We start from the raw sequence: 20,403 nt of genomic DNA on the forward strand, positions 1-20,403 counted from the left end.
GTGGAGGAGGAGGAGGAGGAAGGGTCGTTAGAAGAGGACAAGTCTCGACAAGATGGACATGAGCAGCGAGTCGAGCGCGGCTAGGTGGTACGAACCCCCTAGGTCCACGTTAGAGCCGCCATCGGGGGGCGCGGGGGTCGCTGGGGTTGTTGGCAACCCGACCGACTATAGGGGCTACTACCCCCACGCTGGACCCACCGCGCACCACCCCGCCGCCGCTGCACACTACGCTCACAGTAAGTAATCAAGTTTTTTCTAAAATAACGTAAATAAACGGTGCACGATACACTTTATAGAACGAATATTTCGCGTTACGATTTCCGCGAATTTATGGTCGACAAGAACGATATCTCTGCGGCGATTATGGATGATTTCGCAAAAGGGGCTGCCACCCTCACGCGACCACCGAAGGTCCTTCCACCCCCGTTGGTCGTAAAAAAGCCCGACAACGGCCATGACAACTGCACGCGTCGACTCCTTTTTTCGCGTGTCTCTCGTGACTGCGCGGTTCAACGATCGGCTAATGGCGTCTCGGTCTACCTCGTTAATTACCGCGCGGATATTTAATTATGTCGTCGTACGGACCGCCCTCCGAGGCACTGAAATATTCCTGGAAATTTTGCAAAACACTACCAGCGAATTCAGGGACAATAGTATTTTTCATATATCGTTTATTTATGTCCGTAGCCGCAGTGCTTACGAAACATAATCGATAGAATTAACAAATTATACATGTACAATTATCATTGGGAACGAGGAGAAATTTAGTTTCTAATTTGAAATTTTGTCAGTCTTAATTTTCGATGTAGTTAAGGAAACGATTGCTAGGGATTTCGAAGAGCCGGCGTTGGCCCTCCTAGAAACATCGCTAGCCCGTTGGTAAGCGTGGGAGGTTGAATTTTCGTGGCTCTCGAGCTAACTGTATCTTCCCTCGATTTCTCTTCTTCGTTTTTGCGCGGCGGTTCGGGTTTCGCTCTTCGTGGAAGCGTAGAGGAACAACTGCTAGTTATTTCGAAGAATCAACGTTTGCCGCGCGTGTACGTACTACGCGTCCATCTTTAAGATCGTCTTTCACCGTGAACCCGTACGGTTTATCGCGAGCGACGCAATTTCGCGCGAGTTCACGGAACAACGGGCTCGAATCGGAGGCGAAAGCAGAGATTGAAAACTAATACGGCGCTTCTTAATCTCGAGATATCCCGTTGAAGAACAATCGAGCCTCGATTATCCACTTTCGAGCACGCGGGCGCGTGCGCCAAAATGGCCTCGCCCCTCTCTCTTTCCGGCCTCTTGACACCTTTGGCAAATGACTTTTCGTTTCGAGTGACCTCTTCTGCATCAAGAATGAGACTCGTAATTGGCGAGCTTGAAACCGGAGAGGCTCAGAGCGAAAGAGAAACGAGAAACGTTGAGCACGCATAGAGCATAGAGCTCTCAATCAGTGTGCTATAATTCCTATGAAACCCATAGCAACTTAATAATTTTCGTGAAATTTGTAACACCTGGCGCAATTATAGCCGATTTTGTGTGTTTGGAAGCTCTAGCGCTATACGAAGTCTCTAGATCGAGCCTTAGAAAGCGGAGGCACAGCTTCGTGGTCTCCGGACGAACCGGGAGAGCGTATCCGTTTCGTCCGGACACCTCGTGACTCCGTTAAGTTGGACTCGTTGCCAAAAGCTTGCTGCGAGTCCGTTTTCACGGTCAGGTAGAGCAAGATAGAGCAAAGGGATAGAGGGAATAGAGGCAGTCGGGAAAGCGACAGCGCGTACGCTCTAGGTGTACCGGTAATCCCGATAGCTCTCGGTTGTCCGTCGTTGGCCAAGCATGAAAAAGCAGCGCAGGGGCGTGGGGAGGAGGGAGAGGAAGAAGGGCCCGGATTCAGCAGGAAAAGAGGCCAAAAAGTGCACGAGGAGGCACGAAACTCGATACAGCCGGTCGGATCTCGAGGCCCTGGAACGCGATATCCCTGATTCTCGCCGACGTGCATGGATCATACTCGGCCCTCTGTTAACTCGTGCTGCGCCAAAAAACCAGCGCCCCTAATCGGAATCAAATCTCTATCTGTCGCTGGAGCCGCGGCTGCCCGGAATCCCTGCGACTTCTTTACGACTTCTCTCTTCTTTCTTGCCTCGGTGCTTGACCCCCTGACACCGGCGGTCCTCTAAAATTCCTCGCGTCTCGTGAGAACATAGAGAGTTTCTAGTGCAGACGTCGGTGCTCCGTTCGACGAATATTTTTCAATGCTCGGCTAATCTTGCCCCGAGTGTTCTTGTCTCCCGGCGTAGGACAATCTCGAACGAAGGACGGTTTCAGTTATGGCGCAAACTTGTAGACGTCTTTCGTAGAAATACGTTCAACCCGTATGTGGAGTTGTTTATGGCTACCCGCGACTAAATTAAAAGGGAGTCCGACGAATTCCGGTAACGAGAAGCTAGTCACGCGCGAACGTTTAACGCAGGAAGTTTGTCGAGTACTCCTCTGAAGGATGTTCGAGACTCGGTATTAATTGGACCAGACTCTTTTTTTTTTTGTTCGTGTTTTTCATCAGAACCGAGACTGCTGCTTTGACAGCCGAGTCCTTCGAACGATCCGATGAGAAATCGTCGATCTTTCTGCGAAGATGCAATGAAAATCTCGAACGAAGCTGACCAGGCTACCTCGGTCCACGGTTACGAGCGAACCTCACGCTCGAGGATCGAGAGGAGAGGTCGGCGAAGTCCATCTCGGTCTGGAGACTCATTAGACAACGGTTCCCAGAGGATGTTTCTGTCCGCGAGTGATCGATCGACGAAAGTGCCATGCGGATCGGGGGCGGGTAGGGTGGTGCTAGCGAGGCTAAAGAAAAAAATAAACAAGATAGGCGGACGCGCCACGGACCGGGATGCATAATACACACAGTGGTTGCGGCAGACAGGAAGGAAGCGCAGCCAACCGCGAAGCCCACGGGCTCTCAGAGAGGTGCATACGTAATTGCAGGCCACGCGGGAGGCGCTGCTTTTGTAGGTTACCCTCTCCTTTCTTCTCCACCCCGCCCGCCCGGTCCCCCTTCGCATCCCCTGCCCCCGTTCGTGCGTGTTTATCTCGCTTGCTTTATCTCTTTCGCGTTGCACCGCGTTTTCGTGTTTTTCTGCTCTTTGTCCGACGTATTTTCTATTTTCTTCTCCAGTTTTTATCGTACCCCGCTCGCTGCCTTTCTCGTTTCTGCCCCGTCTGCTTCTTCAGCGACAAGCTGCTCCATGTTTGTCCGCTCTATCCGCTTCCTATTCACTCTACACGCTGTACTGCTCGCCCCTTTGCTCTATCTCGTTCACAATTTTCTTTGTTCCCTCTATCAGCGACCACGCACTGCTCTAATCGCTCTATCCGCTCTCCGCTCTAATTTCTCTCGCGTCGAACTTTTCCAGCGACATTGCTCGCCCCGTCTGCTCTATTTCCGCTCTATACGCGCCCTTTTTCCCCCCACCCCGGTGTCGCCGCCACGCTGTCTCCCCGTCTCTGCCCCTACAACCCTCCAGGCCGCGTCTCTTTCTCTCCCGTCGGGCCGAGCGAGCAGCTTGCACCTCGGCGCGACGAAGAAGAGGGTCCGGCGCTCGAGCGCGGCGCACAGGTCGTGCAAAACGCGCGACCGCCGCCATCTTGCGCAAATGCACACGCCAACCGAAGGCGGAGCCTCTCCCCGGGGCTCTCTCTTTCACTCTTTCCCGGTACGTCTGTCTTCCCACCCCCTCTGGCTCCCCGTTCGAGACTCTCTCGCGCGCGCGGCAGATGCAACTCGCGATGCAGCCTCACCGCGATCAATCTTCCTCCTCGTTGTTGCTCCTCTCTGCCCTCCGCGCCCCCCCTCGCCCTCGCAACCGTCTGCTTGGCGGGTTTCGAGTCGGTAGCCCCCCCCTCCCCCTCTCACGGTGTCACGATTCGACGGCACAACTTCTGCACAGGCCTCCTTGCACCATGAAAAATCGTTTTTTGGTCCCACGATTTTGAAATCGAATTCAACTGTACCAGTAAAGGATTTTAGAGAAATTTCTGACCCCTCATTTGAGGCACGTATCGAGAGTTATTACGAATGCAAAGTTTCTATTTTATTATAAAATGTTCTATTTATACGAAATAAATTAAGCACCCTCGATGCGCGCGCCTCGAAGCCTGGACTCGACGAAATATAAAATTTGAATGATTTTTAGTTAGGTCGGTCTTCAATTTCCTCCCAAGTACACCTTTCGGTAGTTTCTTTCTTCTTGCGAATAATCGCCGAGCAAAAAGCCCCCGCGGGCACGAAAAAAAAAGAATCGATAAGCCCCGGAGAAGTACACGGGGTAAAATTGCATGTTATTACGCGAGGAGCTGCTAGTGGCGGTCGACGAAATGAGACGTTATTTTCTCCTGGAATTTCGTGTACATCGTGAATCTTATTACGAGCTCCGAGGCGCGGTTCCTTCGAGGGAATACTTATTTTTTTCATTTTCCATCGTAATTCGACGATTTACGACGTGCGACGCCGAGGTATTCTCACGAAAATAACTACCCTTAATCTTTACGCGTCTTTAATGATCGAAGATAAGTAGAGCTTCGTTGGCAGCGTACGACGGGGAGTACATTTTGGCGGGAATTTCGCGTCACACTGGTATCGCGATATTCGGTGCACCTACCGTTTATCGTATCGCGCGTTTTATAGCAGAGGATTTTCAGCCGCAAGTACGCCGTTCGCCAAATATGGCTGACAGAGCTTGAATATTAATTATCCAGAAGAGCAGGAAAACGTAGAAAAGCGTCGATTGTTCGCGCGGTACGCGAAACCGTTTCCGTACGATGGCTTAATCGTCGATTCCTCGACGACTCACTCAAGAAAGGGGCGACGTAACGAGAGAACAATTAGACGTGGCTCTAGGAAACGCGGTTAGAAACGTTCGACTGGCAACGAATACCAACGACTCGCGCATAATTCACGGCGATTTCCTTTCCCGACGCGATTTTCTCCGGGGGCCGTGGCTCGCCGTGAATGAAACGGTCCGCGTTATCCGGCGCGATCTCGGTTGAATGAAAAGCGAGCGTCCGCGAAACGGCCGATCGGAATCGATCGCCGGGGATCAGTTAACCGGGTGAGTCGAATTTCTCGGAGAAATTGGCTCGCGTCGGGCTAATGTTCATCTTTTATTCCGTTTTTCCGCGCTGTCCGCGCGACGTTTTTCTCTCTGTCCGCGACGCGGAACGGTTCGTCCTTTGAAAGCGGGCTCTTTGAATCCTTTCGAGCCTTTGAACTCGTTCCCGACGCCTGTGCACAAAAGCGGAGCAGAGTCAGCAACGCTCCGGGCGACTAATTATTTGGAGTAGCCGCTTTGATGTCGAATGCTGACCAAACCCGGAGATATCGCGATGCACGCCACATGTGTCGCGGCGGGTTTCCATTCACGAGGATAAATCGCGGCTCCTCGAGATAAAATTTCGACCGCTGAATGAGGACTCGTCGCGGAAATTCCCTTTTTTCGCCCGCCCATTCATCGTCCGGGTGTCCAAATGGATTTGCTGGACGCGCCTTTATGCGAAATGTACGGGCGAATTTCTGTCGCGATCTTCCTTTCACGGGTCAAAGAGGCACGCGAAAATACGATCTGAACCGAGCTTTGATCGTTCGAATCGAATCAAGCGCTTCAGTTTCCTTAATATCGACGATCGTTTGAATTTTACTCGAGGTCGCGAACGGGGGAGCGGAAGACTTTCTTTCGTCGACTTTTGGAGTCGAATGTCGCTGGAACGGAGCGAAAGTGATCGTTCTAATTATTCTAATTTCGGTTTGAAATTTGTATGCAGTCGCGCTGCGATCGAGGGAGAAATCGTTGCGCGCAAACGCGGCTCTCGTGGGCGGGATTCTGTCGTTTCGATGGCTCTGATCTTCGTGACCCGGTGGGGGATGCGATTCTCTGGTACGGAAAGTGTTGGAAGAGTTCCTGGAAAACGTGCAAAGAGAGAAAAGACGGTATCGCGTATTTTCCACGCGAGACGAGTCGCGTAGATGGACAGTGGGAAAGCTCTGGACCTGTCATCGTGTTACAATGTCGTCCGACGCGTCGAAGAAACTAAATGAATTTCCTGTCGCACGTTCGTATCGCGATCTTGATCTCCGGCTGGATATATCCAGTCGACGGGTCAATTATCATATTAATAGTCGGAATGTCGTATTCCGACCGGTGCGACTTATTGGATCGAATATTTTCAACGCGCGTGGGCGTAGTCTGGCGCGGAGTCGTCGCGATCGAGTAAGCGATTAATGAGTACGATCTAGATCGCGCGTTGATCTTTGGGTGCTATCGTTAATCAACCGTTCATCTTCAAATTGAACGATTTTCATTTTGTAGTTATCGACCGCTAAATTAACCGCTTTTGAACGCGTAACGATGCAATTTTAGAATATATGTCGTCTGAAATGATGAAAATACAGAATCACCCTATAGATAATAAGATGCAGGCAAAAAATCCGGCTCCGTCGGAACGTGGTGGAAGTTCACGATCGAGAAAAGTAAAAAGGCAGCGGTGGAAAAGCGGCGCCATATTAGAGTCGACCTGTTTCGAAACGAGCGCCTTGGGAATCGACGCCTAAGGAGCTCCTCGTGCCTTAATGAGAGCCCGTTCCTCGGCTTTTTCTCCTTTTTCCGTCGGCGTCGCGACGTTTGCCAACTTCCCCGACGAAATTTACGAGGGCACGCGTGCCACGTTCAACGACCGCGATCATACGCGCCGCGATTTATGGATCGTGATTGTTCCGCGGCTGGTTTTATAAATTCGAGGCGCACGGTTGCGATAGAAACGTTGCTCGACCGACGACGCGTGCGTTCGAAGGGGGAAAAAACAAGCTGCGAATTACCACGAATCTACATTTCGTTTTTTTTTTTTTTTTATTCCACGGAGACTCCTCGTGCTTCCGAAATCACTTTCGTGCGACGCGACCGTTCGTACGATATCGAAAGTTGTTTTCCATTTTCAGAAACGACGTTCGGCGTGTTTGGCGCGCGATTTTCTAAAACTCTCCGACGCGAAACATAGACAGATCGCTCGGTCGGGTCGAACAAAGGCTCGAAACGTTCGCAACGACGCGATAAACTCGCGAGGTGGAGCGGCCGAGATCGTCCGACGATCGGCCGCCATTAATTCAGCCGTATTTCGTATCGCCGACGGACAGAATCACCGGGTCGACGGAATTGTTTTAAAGATAACGACGCGAGAGTCTCGTTACTTAGCGGAGAGAAAGAACGGAAAGGAACTAGAAGGGAAAAAGTTCCGAGAAGCGGCGCGGAATTGAACGAAAAAGACTACCGTCCGCGATGGGGGAAGAGAGAGCCAGCACCATGATAAATATCCCTTAGTATGGAAGTTTTTACTGCGTATGGAGTGCGAAGCGGCTCTTCTGCTCGTTTCTTTTTTCATCGTGGCTATTTTTTCGGTCCGCGATGTTCCTCGTTAAGCCTTCTTTCGCCGTAGCGAGACACGGGCGATCATTTATGGTTTCTACGATCCTTTTATCAAGCTAAAAAAACGGACGACGTTTATTCCGTTGTAAAGATTTTTCTGCCCTTGTTGTCCCGAATTCGAACGAATTACGGATCTCGCTAGACTTGTTTACTTTCCATCGGTGAATCGCTAGAACGCGGTAGATCCAATTACAGGCGGGGCATCGCCGCATTCGATTAATTGCATGACGCTGCAGCTGCTCATCTCGTCCACGCTTTACCCCCCGCCCTCTCGTTGCTCGTAATACATATTACGGTTTCATGCTCCTAAATTTAGACGAGTTTCCGCAACGCCGTTCATCTTCTCGTTCGCCGGCGCAATCGCGTCAACCGAGACTGCACCAGCGATCCTCGTTGATTCGAGCTAAACGAAATCGTTGATCGCGATAGAGCTCTTTGTGCGGCTTCGTTCCTCTGTCGAGGGAAATTGATCGACACAATGCGAGGGACTATCATTCGACGAAACTTCAGAAATTATCATCGTGTCGTTAGCTTCTTAGAGGGTTGATAATTTCGAGTCGCAACCATTTGGTTTTTAGAGTGACCAGTGGGATAGATACAAATATTTGCGATCTTTGGATCGAGTGATCGTAGGTTCACTTTGAAAACAGTTTTGTCGAAGTTAACGACAGAAACTTCAGAAATTATCATCGTGTAGTTAGCTTCTTAGAGGGTTGATAATTTCGAGTCGCAACCATTTGGTTTTTAGAGTGACCAGCGGGGTAGACACAAATATTTGCGATCTTTGGATCGAGCGATCGTAGGTTCACTTTGAAAACAGTTTTGTCGAAGTTAACGATAGAAACTTCAGAAATTATCATCGTGTCGTTAGCTTCTTAGAGGGTTGATAATTTCGAGTCGCAACCATTTGGTTTTTAGAGTGACCAGTGGGGTAGACACAAATATTTGCGATCTTTGGATCGAGTGATCGTAGGTTCACTTTGAAAACAGTTTTGTCGAAGTTAACGACAGAAACTTCAGAAATTATCATCGTGTCGTTAGCTTCTTAGAGGGTTGATAATTTCGAGTCGCAACCATTTGGTTTTTAGAGTGACCAGTGGGGTAGACACAAATATTTGCGATCTTTGGATCGAGTGATCGTAGGTTCACTTTGAAAACAGTTTTGTCGAAGTTAACGACAGAAACTTCAGAAATTATCATCGTGTCGTTAGCTTCTTAGAGGGTTGATAATTTTGAGTCGCAACCATTTGGTTTTTAGAGTGACCAGCGGGGTAGATACAAATATTTGCGATCTTTGGATCGAGCGATCGTAGGTTCACTTTGAAAAAAGTTTTGTCGAAGTTAACGACAGAAACTTCAGAAATTATCATCGTGTCGTTAGCTTCTTAGAGGGTTGATAATTTTGAGTCGCAACCATTTGGTTTTTAGAGTGACCAGCGGGGTAGACACAAATATTTGCGATCTTTGGATCGAGTGATCGTAGGTTCACTTTGAAAACAGTTTTGTCGAAGTTAACGACAGAAACTTCAGAAATTATCATCGTGTAGTTAGCTTCTTAGAGGGTTGATAATTTCGAGTCGCAACCATTTGGTTTTTAGAGTGACCAGCGGGGTAGACACAAATATTTGCGATCTTTGGATCGAGCGATCGTAGGTTCACTTTGAAAACAGTTTTGTCGAAGTTAACGATAGAAACTTCAGAAATTATCATCGTGTCGTTAGCTTCTTAGAGGGTTGATAATTTCGAGTCGCAACCATTTGGTTTTTAGAGTGACCAGTGGGGTAGACACAAATATTTGCGATCTTTGGATCGAGTGATCGTATACTCACTTTGAAAACAGTTTTGTCGAAGTTAACGACAGAAACTTCAAAAATTATCATCGTGTCGTTAGCTTCTTAGAGGGTTGATAATTTCGAGTCGCAACCATTTGGTTTTTAGAGTGACCAGCGGGGTAGATACAAATATTTGCGATCTTTGGATCGAGTGATCGTAGGTTCACTTTGAAAACAGTTTTGTCGAAGTTAACGACAGAAACTTCAGAAATTATCATCGTGTCGTTAGTTTCTTAGGGGGTTGATAATTTCGAGTCGCAACCATTTGGTTTTTAGAGTGACCAGCGGGGTAGATACAAATATTTGCGATCTTTGGATCGAGTGATCGTATACTCACTTTGTAAAAAGTTTTGTCGAAGTTAACGACAGATGTACCTGTTAATTCCGGAATACGGAACGTGGGAGCGACTCGTAGCTCGAATTATTGCCCATAATTCAACCGAGTGGCGGGGGTGGAAGGGGCGAGGGTGGAGTTTGGCAAAATATTCTCTCGTTATCAGCGTATGCCGTGGTGTTGGAGTAACGCTGGCAAGAACCACGCGATATATCGATCGTATGCTTCGTTCGACTTCACCGACGTAAGCAGGTTTACGCGCGCTTCCCGACGCCCAACGCCCAACGCCCGACGCCCGATACCCTGTGAACCGTAAATTCGCGCCAGACGAGCCGTGAATGTTCCAAACGTTCCTCCGGTTGTCGTCTTCCGTCTGCTTTGTTCTTTCTTTGCCCTCGATCGCGTAGATCGTTGGATCATTTACAGGGGGAATAGTTTTGGTCGTTTACGTTGTCAACTGCTGTTTTGTAATTGCAGAGATTAAAATAATACACGGGGTAGAATTTTACCGATGGAATGGAACTATTTCGAGCCTTTTCAACTAACGAGGATAGATTTTCTTTCATCACAGCAGGTGCTCGAAGTATGTTGCGTCCATTTCGATGCATGCCTCGACACGTTTTCTCATTGAAGTTCGCACACGCTCAAGAATGCCAGGTTTTTCCCTTATTTCTCGTCGAGAGAAACTGGCATAGCAATCGCTACCAAAGAGGAGGCAATTGCCTTATAATACGTGGCTAGTAATTTGTGATCCAGCGGATCTAAGCCAGAGCGGCGCACGGGAGTCTGGTAAAACAAAATCAATGATAAAAAAAAAAATCTGTGCAACGAACATGGAAAATGGGCGATCGCTGTCCATATATTGGAACGCGATTAAGCGAGAATGCATATTGGGAATGAATTTCTGTCGTTTAAAAGTGTTCGAGGAATGAATCCGTGAACTCGTGGGATAAAAAAAATGGAGATAGGCAGGTCGGAACGATGTTAAAATCGCTAATGAAGAAGTAATTACACCGTGTAATATGGCAGACAGAGGCGGAGTCTGGTCGCGTACAAGGCAATTCAAAGGTGAACGATTTCCTGGTAAAGTGGGAGGGGATGAGGAAAAACACCAATAATAGCTCGTGTCAAGCGAGCGGGCCTCGTACTTAATTAAGATGTCTCTAGCAATTAGGTGCTTTTACGATCGGCATAAAACCCGATCATTCCGTGCACGCACGAATCAGGTTCTTCCTTTCAACGGAACGATCGTTGTTACGAGATCTTGCGCTCTCCATTTTTAGCGTGCAGATACTCGTCGCGATGGAGCGACCATTCCTAGCCCCATTCTAGTACGACGATCCCATCTGGTTCTAATGGTTATCGCCGATAACTTGAAACGCCATGCAGTTTATGATATCACGGAAAATATTCAACATTTTTTGGCCAAGTGGAATGGTCTGGAATACGTTGGTATGATTAGAACGGAAAAGTTGAGAATCGCGTCTCCATCTTTAGCGTTTCCGGAGAAAAACTGGTTTAAAAGGATTCGATGGTACTTTGAATATTAGATTTATTTCCGTGGGAATGAGTATTTAATCGGTAATGTGTGCTAGAGTCTCTCTAAGTAGCCTTGGTGTTATTGGTTTGAACCTTAAGTGGATTCTCAATCTCAATTGAATTATTTTACCTAATGTTGATTTTTACCAAATTGGTTAATGGAAATCAACTCCTCTTAAATTTTCAAATAATTACATTGACATATATTAAATAATTATTAGTTTAAAGATTAAAGACCCTTTAACAGGTTGCAATGTCACCCATATATGCCAGCATTTATCACTATGGAAGTGGAAAAATGAATTCTCAAGTTGAGATGTGCCCTTCGTTTAAAGACAGTGTACTGTTTCGCTATAAAACATAGAAACTATCGATTCGCGTCTGATTGCGAGCGCGCGAGGGAAATAAAATGGCCTAACCGGTGTCTGTGTCCGTTTTTGCAGCAAGGATGTCGAGCAGCGGCGTGACGAGCGGTCCTGTGAGCCAGGTCTGTCGGCCGCACTTTCACAGTTCGGTGCTGCACCCGTGGCTCTCGGGCAGCGGGGCGGACACGTCGAAGACGCCCTGGGGATTCCCGACGTCGACGGGCTCCGGTGGCGCGGTCAGCGAGGACAAACCGCAGAGTCCGCTCGGTTCGTCGTTGCCGCCGACCACCGGGAGCCTGTCGGGCCACGGCGGAGCCGGTACCAGCCACCATCTCTTCTCCTTCCCGCCGACGCCGCCGAAGGACGCGACACCGGACAGCATCACCGCCAGCACCACGTCCAGTACGAATAACAACAACAACAGCAGCGCCAACAACAACAACAACACCAGCAATCCTCTGTCCGGTCTAGGAGCCGGTGCGAGCAGCGAGTACCAAGCGGCGGTTGCCCACGCAGCGGTGATGGGGGCCTTCATGCACCATCAGGACGCCCTGGGTGCATCCGGTGCTAGTTCCTGCGACGTGAAGCCCAGCGTGATGCTGGGTCATCATCACGGCGCCCCGTCCCCGCCCCATCAGCAGCACAACGGGACGACGAATCCGGGGAACGGAGGGAACGGGAACGGAGGGAACGGGACCGGTCAGGTGAAACAGCGCGAAGGTAATAACCAATCGGGCAGCGTGTCCGGCAGCCAACAGGCGAGCACCACGCAACAGCAACAACAGCAGCAGCAACAACAACAGCAACAAGAGGCCGCGTATCAGGGGAACAGCGTGGCGGGCGGCGGCGGGGGCGGTGGCGGTGGTGCGAGCTCACCGTCGTGCAGGGACAGTTACGCGGCCGCTGCCGCCGCCGCCGCCGCAGCCGCGGCCGCGGCTGCCTCGAACACCCACCATGCCACTTCCGGATCCCAGTACGACCCGGCAACCAGCGCGTATAACATGTACCAGCACCTGCAGTATCCTAGTACCAACCACCACCATCACCATCACCATCATCACGGCGCCTCCTCGTCGTCTTCTTCGTCTTCGTCCCACAATCCGCACAACGGGACCGCCGCGGTTTCCGGTATATTCGGGCATCACGCCGGTGCCGCGGCAGGAAACGCGACCGGCGTGGCCGGCGTTAACGTCGATTCGAAGTTGTTGGTCGGTCACGCGCACGCAAACACGCCGAGCTCGCCGTCCGCGCAGCAGCAGCAGCAGCAAAAGCCCAGGAACAAGTCGAGGACGTCCGCCGGTAAGCGGCACGCCTACCAACCTCCTTTATTCGGTTTATTTCCTCTCCCGTTTTATGTTTTTACCCTTTGGTTTCATTTCTCCATTTTCTTTCTTTCTACCCTTCTCTCGAGTGCTACGGGAATTCTGGGGAATTTTTTCTTTACCGGTTTTGGGCATCTTTCTTTCTACTCTTCACTCTCTCTTAACTGCTACGGGAATTCTGGGGAATCTTTCCTTTCCCGATTTCGGGCATTTTCTTTTTACTCTTCTCGCTGTTGAGTGCTAGGGGAATTCCGGGGAATTTTTTACCGAGTTCGCTGCTCCTAGTGGCCATTGCTCTTTGTACCCCCCATAAGCACGTTATCGCAAATAAATCTATAAAACTCGAGTCTTTTCAGAATAAAATTTTTTGTGGCACTCGAGGAGGGTGTGGTCAAGAAGGGTGCAGTCGATATTATTAAATAACTATCGAAGAACAAGTAGCCTTGTCTCTACAGAATTTTCGCAGTAGAATAGTTCGTGCCAGGTCAGGCAATATCTTCCGCGCCCGTGTTCACTGTCAATCGATTCCCCCTCAAGTTTCCACGTGAACTAACTTTAGCATTCACTATTTTTATAAAGTTTATCACCGAACCGACTGCACCCTCGGGTATTATTTTCTTACCTTTTACTCGTTATCAGTTTCGTGTTTTGTTGCTTTAAGTTTCCTTTAATTTCGCTTGTATGCACGAGTTCTGGTGTACGTAATTTCTTCCAAAAGAAAATACGAAAATCATTTTCCCAGAAATTTGAGTGTCTTTTGCCGTGAAAAATTGCACCCACAGTGCACCAGGGCTTCATTGCATTTTGCTTTCAGTTACAGTTACCTCGGTTTGCTTTCTTTGTTTCTTCTGTTGTTTGAATATATTTTCGGTACTTGAAGTTTTGTTTCATTCGCGTTCCACGAACCGATCGACATTTATCAGGAACGATCCTCGAGGAAATACTGTTTCGAGTCGAACGAAATATATTTTTCTGACCGTTCGTTGGATATCGATAGGCTCGGGGAACGATTCGGAGGAATCAAAGGTTCCAGTCTCGCGTTTTTCTCCAAAGATTTTCGTTTCTATCCCTGACGAGCTTTTGGTGGCGGTCGTCTTTCGCTTACAGTCCGTTGATCGGAACGTTGAAGAACACACACGTATATACATATATATATATTTTTTTCTTTTTTCCTCGAAACTCGAGCTGAGTGTTGCCGACGAGAGGGAGACACACACCGATCGTGTATTTTTGTATTTTTGCCTCACTGACATGCGTTTTTTGAGTGGCACCCGCGAGAGGTCGAGCGTGAACAGCACCACACCTGATTGATTTTTACGACGGAACGTCGATGTGCAGAGTGGGACACCTGAAATAGGAACTCCATGATGTCCCTCGCATTCTTAAGCAACCGGAATATCTTGTCAGAGACTCGAAACATCAGCCATTTCGATGAAAACAATTTTATTTTCATCAGACTTTCCAAATCTGTAGCCTCTATTAAAAACATTTCCAGTAATACTATTCATACATCAACTATTATACTATTATTTAATTCCTTAAAGAATGAAGAGTCTGCGGAATGTTTAAGGATCGAAATTTTTACAAAGTTGAAAATTTAGTAAAAATTTTTGCTCGATTTTAGCTTCTGGCAAGATCTTTCACGGCTGGAAAAGTCTCAGAGACGTTCGGGGGTCCTCTTTCTGGTGACTTAATCCTGTATCACTTGTATTTATATATCTTGCTGTCTGTATAGATATACGTACATTTTATAAATACACCAGGTGTTAATCACATATCCACACAAGCCGCGAAAGAGCACACACGTATTTTTTTTCTCGATGTGGTGTGGCTACATGCTGACGTTTTTTGGTTTTGTCACAGCAAAAGGAATCTCCCTCTCGAGATGAGTCTGCGGACCGACGATTTTTCCGCGCGACTTTCTCGCGCGAGGAAACGTTTCGTCGGGGCGATAGGTGAAATTTTCAACCGATTTTTTTCACCGATTCGATAAAATTCGAATCACTGGTGCAAAGCACGTCGTGAAACAGAAAATGTAGGTCGATCGAAGAGGGGGGGGTGGAATTGATATTAAAACGAAGACTAAAAGCAGGGTAAAGGAGAGGCAAGAATGGGAATGAAACGGTTGAAAAATGCCGGATACGTTGATTGCGGTAATAATAGTCGGTCTGCGGCAAGGACGGCGTGGTAAAAATCCTAATTCCGGGAACAATGGCCCGACTTCGCGGCGTGGAAGTCCGCTAATTAAATCGACTTACGACACACACACACACACACACATATACACATTGTGTGCGCTAGCCTCGATGACGGTGAAGCCAGACGATTCCGTGGATATATCAGCCTCTTTAAGGCTGCCTGTTAGAAGGAACATACGATTTTCCGCGAAATTAAAACTCTCCTAAGAACTTTAATCCTCGAGTAATTCGTATTAATCTATCAAAGTAAATGAAATATCGATTCTATTAAATCAACTATTGACGAGCTCGGCGAACATTGTGTTCCGTATGGAACGTCTAAACTGTCAAGGAACGAAGTGGAAATCTTAATTAATCACCGTCGTTGCATTAGCTTTCCTTCCGACGTTTCGCGGTTTTTAATTCAATTACTAGCCGAAGTAATTGCAAACCACGGTTCGTGATATGGTCGCGATACGGGAGGTTTCCTCTTTAGAGCACGGTTTTTCCAGAGGGACGCTAGAGCTGGACGGGAAACCCGAAAATGTCGGAAACCCAAGAAAGATTCGATGACTTCCACGCTTCGGACGGAAAGTCAATAGTGGCTGGTTTTATTGAAACTTCGAGATGCGATTCCGAAAGAGGGAATTCGTATGGCGGGCAGAATTCGCGACGGAACGATGGCCTCTTTGTGCCGGATCATAATTCACCCGTTTATGGCAAAAACGGCACGAGACGCGACTGGCTTCATCGGACTCGTTCTTTCGCGTTTCCGTCGAAATTCCACCCGGCTCTGAACGTTTAGTAAATCTCGTCTCGGTTCTCGTAAGCAGTCTGTGTTTTTCTGTAATAGCAGATTTTATGCATTTATTTATGAGAAACGCATGCAAAACGTATGCGGAATACATTAGCCGTTAGTAATGGGACTGGTACGATCAAATGTCGATAACGCTCGAGTAATTCGTTACCAACCGTGCTTCGATATCAATTTTCTAAGAAGAAATTGTCAACGATGTGTTTGCACCAGTGATTTAAGAACTCCGACTTTCAATTAATTATTATCGATTCGGTCTTTCGAACGATACTAAGAGATATTGAAAATTACAGGATATTAGGACTTAGAAGCGTCGTTTCTTTTCTTTATCAAAGTTTATTTTTGGCCACGTCGATCGCGTTCGACAAATGATCTCGTTTCTCCGGGTCACGTTTCTAAATGTCTGGAAGAAATTTTACATAGAGATTTTTTCCAGTAATAGCCGACGTTCGGTTAAATCCCGAGGAGGATGCAGCTCGAAGGACGATTCGAGAGACGCGGAATTCACGGCTCGGGAAATATTCTTATCCTTCGACGACTCCTTTTACCCTCCGTTTCCAAAATTTCCAGACTGATTTTAAACAAACGACAAAATAAGAATTATTTACATATCAAGACACGATTGATATTTAACTCGTCTACGAGAACCGGAAGTAAGTAAGTAAAATAAAAAATCCAAAGGTACGATTACGAGGTTAAGAACAAGGAACAAAAATAAATCGAATCGTTTTTACATATTCATTAAAAAAAAAAAGATTTGTTTAAAGTAATCAAAGTCTGGAGGTTTGGGGTCCTATCCTCGCTCCTTGTGCTGTCTGGTGGGGGGTAGACTAACGATGCAGGTCTTCTCTTTTCCCTTCTTCTCCGATTCAGTCTGAAAAGTTGTCCTTGCTATTAACAAGCCGCTATCGGACGATCGTGTTCGATCCACGAGTCCTTCGAACGCCCACGGTCCTAAAGAGACTCTGCTTTTGCTCTGGTAATCGCTTGATATGGTATGTCTGCAACTGCATGCGAGTTTCACCACCGAATTTGTAAATTGTACTTTTGTGTCGAGCACGCTGGCTCTTCGAAACTTTTCATCATTCGACGTCCGTTTCCAAACTCTCTGCGCGTTACGAACGAGAATATTCAAAGATTCGGAGCTCCAATTCGGGCTTCCAATTCCAAATGTTCGAAGAGCCAATGTGCGGGTGCTTTCAGACCACGCCCGTGACAGCAGCAGCCAGACCGAATTCTCGATAAGAAAATGTTCATCGGTCGATATAAGCGAATCCGAGTCGGTTCGCCCGCGCGTAGAATTCAGTCTGGCGTTATCACGAGCAATAAACGTGTAGCTTCTCCATACATGCTCGTGGCTCTACGATCCACTAATTACAATCGTTGTTTCCTTCGGTGCAATTCCAATAGAGGGTCGCGAGTGCGTGAATTGCGGCGCGACGTCGACGCCGCTCTGGAGACGGGACGGCACCGGACACTACCTCTGCAACGCTTGCGGGCTTTATTACAAGATGAACGGCCAGAATCGACCCCTCATCAAGCCAAAACGACGGCTGGTAAGTACCTAAGCTGAATCATTTCACCGTCGAATGATATTCGTCGGTACCGCGACTATTTCAACGAGAAGGATCGAAGACAGTCGTTAGAGGAACGAGCCTCGTCCACGGTACGCAAACTGGTATCTGGCTTCGAGCACTTGGGACCAATTTTTACGCGCCATCGAGAGGATGTGTCAGGTTATTACGGAGGCGCCTGTTGCTAGGCGATCGGACGCAAACTGCAATTCTCGTTCTGTACTATTCAGAGACGAACTGATGGCTACTATGTGGGATCCACCTAATCCCCTCCACTTCTCAGGTACTTGGTTATTATTGGATAAGTCGATCAAGAACCAAGGTTGAAGAATCTAAACAGTGGAAGGGATTTGATAGTGTGCCAACATCTCATCTTTCAATAGTACATAATTAGGTGTAATGATATTTACGATATTTCGAGGCTCCAGAGTGATAAATCTAACGCATCTAGACTTTTATTTTAACTAATCTAGTACCGGTGATAACTTTAACTACCTTTGAGATTACAGGACTCCGACTAGTTCCATTTTAGGTAAATTTTATTTTATTATAATAAGAGCTTGCATTTTTTCGAGCGCCAAAAGTCTACTCGTTCCTTGTGATCGAACTTGTTTCGTGCGGCCGAGTTTCGAGTCCCGAGTCGAGAATTTTATCGATATCCAATTGGTGTTTCCGGGTCGACGGGACGATTCGCAGAAAAGCACCGGTGCACCTGGCCGTCTCGTAAAAGTGCGCGTCCTTGATCGTTTCCTTCGCGGCATACCGAGTCGCACATAATTAATACGCGCGCGCGGAACACCAGAGCGTTATACGTTTCTTACGATACGCAGATGCAGTCATCAGAATGCATGATAAAACAAGGCCAAGTTAATTTCCTGTACACGACGATTAATATATACGGTCCCTCTTCCCTCTGATCGGTGGACAACGCCTGGCCGCGTCCGTTATGGCTTGTAAAAGGCACAGGAAGACTCGTCGGGAGTTCCGTCGTGACGATAGGGATTCGCTGTGTCACGTTCGCTGGCGAAAGGTTTGCAGTTCGACTGCTCGGGTTTATGTATAGAACCACGCCAATAACTACTATTTTATAGACTGCAGAATGACAGAATCAGTTTTCACTTGTTGTATTGTGAACTATTTTCTGACGTATCCTGCTATATTACTATAACATGTACTATAAAATACTGTATTGCTATAATGTGCAGTCTTGTAGCATATGGCTTCTATTCTACTATAAAAAGTACTATACAGGGTGTTCGGTTACCCCTGAGAAAAATTTTAATGGGAGATTCTAGAGGCCAAAATAAGACGAAAATCAAGGATACTAATTTGTTGATTGAGGCCTATAACGTGACTCTATTCTGGTATTCCTAGTACTATAACAAGTTATAGCGGAACACAGCAGCTATAAAGGATAAAAATAGAGCAACTATCGTATGTAGCCCTTCATCTAGAGATCGTGAACTGATTTTGCTATAAAATATCGAAACTATAACGGAGCTTCCTTTGAACGAAAATGAAGCGTTCATAATATGTTATATGATTTCACTTTGCTATAACTAGTACTATAACTTGCTATATAACAATCTATTCCCAGTTATAGCGGAACACAGTAGCTATAAAGGATAAAAATAGAGCAACTATCATGCATAGCCCTTCATCTAGAGATCGTGAACCATGTTGCTATAAAATATCGAAACTATAACGGAGCTTCTTTTAAACGAAAGCGAAGCGTTCATAATATGTTATAATATGATTTCACTTTGCTATAACTAGTACTATAACATGCAATATAACAATCTATTCCCAGTTATAGCGGAACACAGTAGCTATAAAGGATAAAAATAGAGCAACTATCGTACGTAGCCCTTCATCTAGAGATCGTGAACTGTTTTGCTATAAAATATCGAAATTTTAATGGAACTTCCTTTGAACGAAAGCAGAGCATTCATAATATATTATAATATGATTTCACTTTGCTATAACTAGTACTATAACATGCAATATAACAATCTATTCCCAGTTATAGCGGAACACAGTAGCTATAAAGAATAAAAATAGAGCAACTATCGTACGTAGCCCTTCATCTAGAGATCGTGAACTGTTTTGTTATAAAATATCGAAACTATAACGGAGCTTCCTACGAACGGAAGCGAAGCGTACGGGTATAGCAAGTGCCACGAGAATTATTCGAACGCGTTAGAAATGGAAATTCGACATCGAACCAGGATTAGAGGGTATCGGGCGAGCGTCGGCAGATCGATAGCTCAAAGGGTGGCTGCGGGGGTGTTTCGTGCGATCGGCTCGTAGAGCTCGTGTGAATTCGATCTATTTTCGTCGAGCAGCCTGGCACCTACGGCAGACGGAATAGTTTCGTCCGATACAACGCCGCGGAAATCCGATATCAGCCTCCGTTCGTTCTTGTTCCCAGATGCAAAATCCAGTCCCTCGTCCTTCCGTAGGAATTCCAGTCCGTAAGAAATTCTGATATTCACCGAACAATCGTCGAAGACGGCATCGTAGCTCCGTTGAAATTTGAATCGAATTAAGAGAATTCTTGGTTCACGATGTAGAGCGTGTTTGCAAGCCGCGGAAAGTGAAATTTCGTTTATGGAAAAATAACAGTCGCTCCGAGGGAAAGTTGCGGAACGCTAATGGGTTTCGTGTTGCAGAGAAAAAAAAAAAAAACGAAGCTGCGTCAGACGATTAGAATCCCGGGTATTCGAAGAATCGCGATAGATCGGTATTGTGGTAAATAATATTTGTTGCATTCCGTGGATGCAAACGCGAATAGCTATCGCTCTCCATGGTACTTTCTCCCGCAGTTGGTAGAGCGAGACCGGACGGTTTCATGCTTTTTCTAGACGCTGCCTCATCATTTTTCTAATTACGCCGTCACACGCGCCGCTCGGATTTATTAATCGCCGCGTTTTTGCGATCCTTTGCCAGTCGATCGAGGCCCCGACCGTTGTTTTTCTCGACG

The 20,403-nt window shown here is 47.1% G+C and overlaps 1 protein-coding gene across 4 annotated transcripts in view; it reads left to right on the forward strand.

Annotated features, from left to right (window-relative positions):
• The first annotated feature begins 37 nt into the window (after positions 1-37).
• The window catches only part of LOC143346796 (uncharacterized), an 86,917-nt gene continuing 66,551 nt past the window's right edge, over positions 38-20,403 (forward strand). For 3 of the 4 annotated variants that reach the window (XM_076775274.1, XM_076775275.1, XM_076775277.1), the window contains exons 1-3: positions 38-236; positions 11,612-12,832; positions 17,257-17,399. In XM_076775274.1, the coding sequence (XP_076631389.1) occupies positions 53-236; positions 11,612-12,832; positions 17,257-17,399 (1,548 nt within the window). In that variant the 5' untranslated portion in view covers positions 38-52. Of the gene's footprint in view, positions 237-11,611; positions 12,833-17,256; positions 17,403-20,403 lie in introns of all 4 variants that reach the window. The other variant, XM_076775278.1, reaches the window with a different exon arrangement.

Source organism: Colletes latitarsis, chromosome 10 (genome assembly GCF_051014445.1).
Source record: "Colletes latitarsis isolate SP2378_abdomen chromosome 10, iyColLati1, whole genome shotgun sequence".
Taxonomy (NCBI): domain Eukaryota; kingdom Metazoa; phylum Arthropoda; class Insecta; order Hymenoptera; family Colletidae; genus Colletes; species Colletes latitarsis.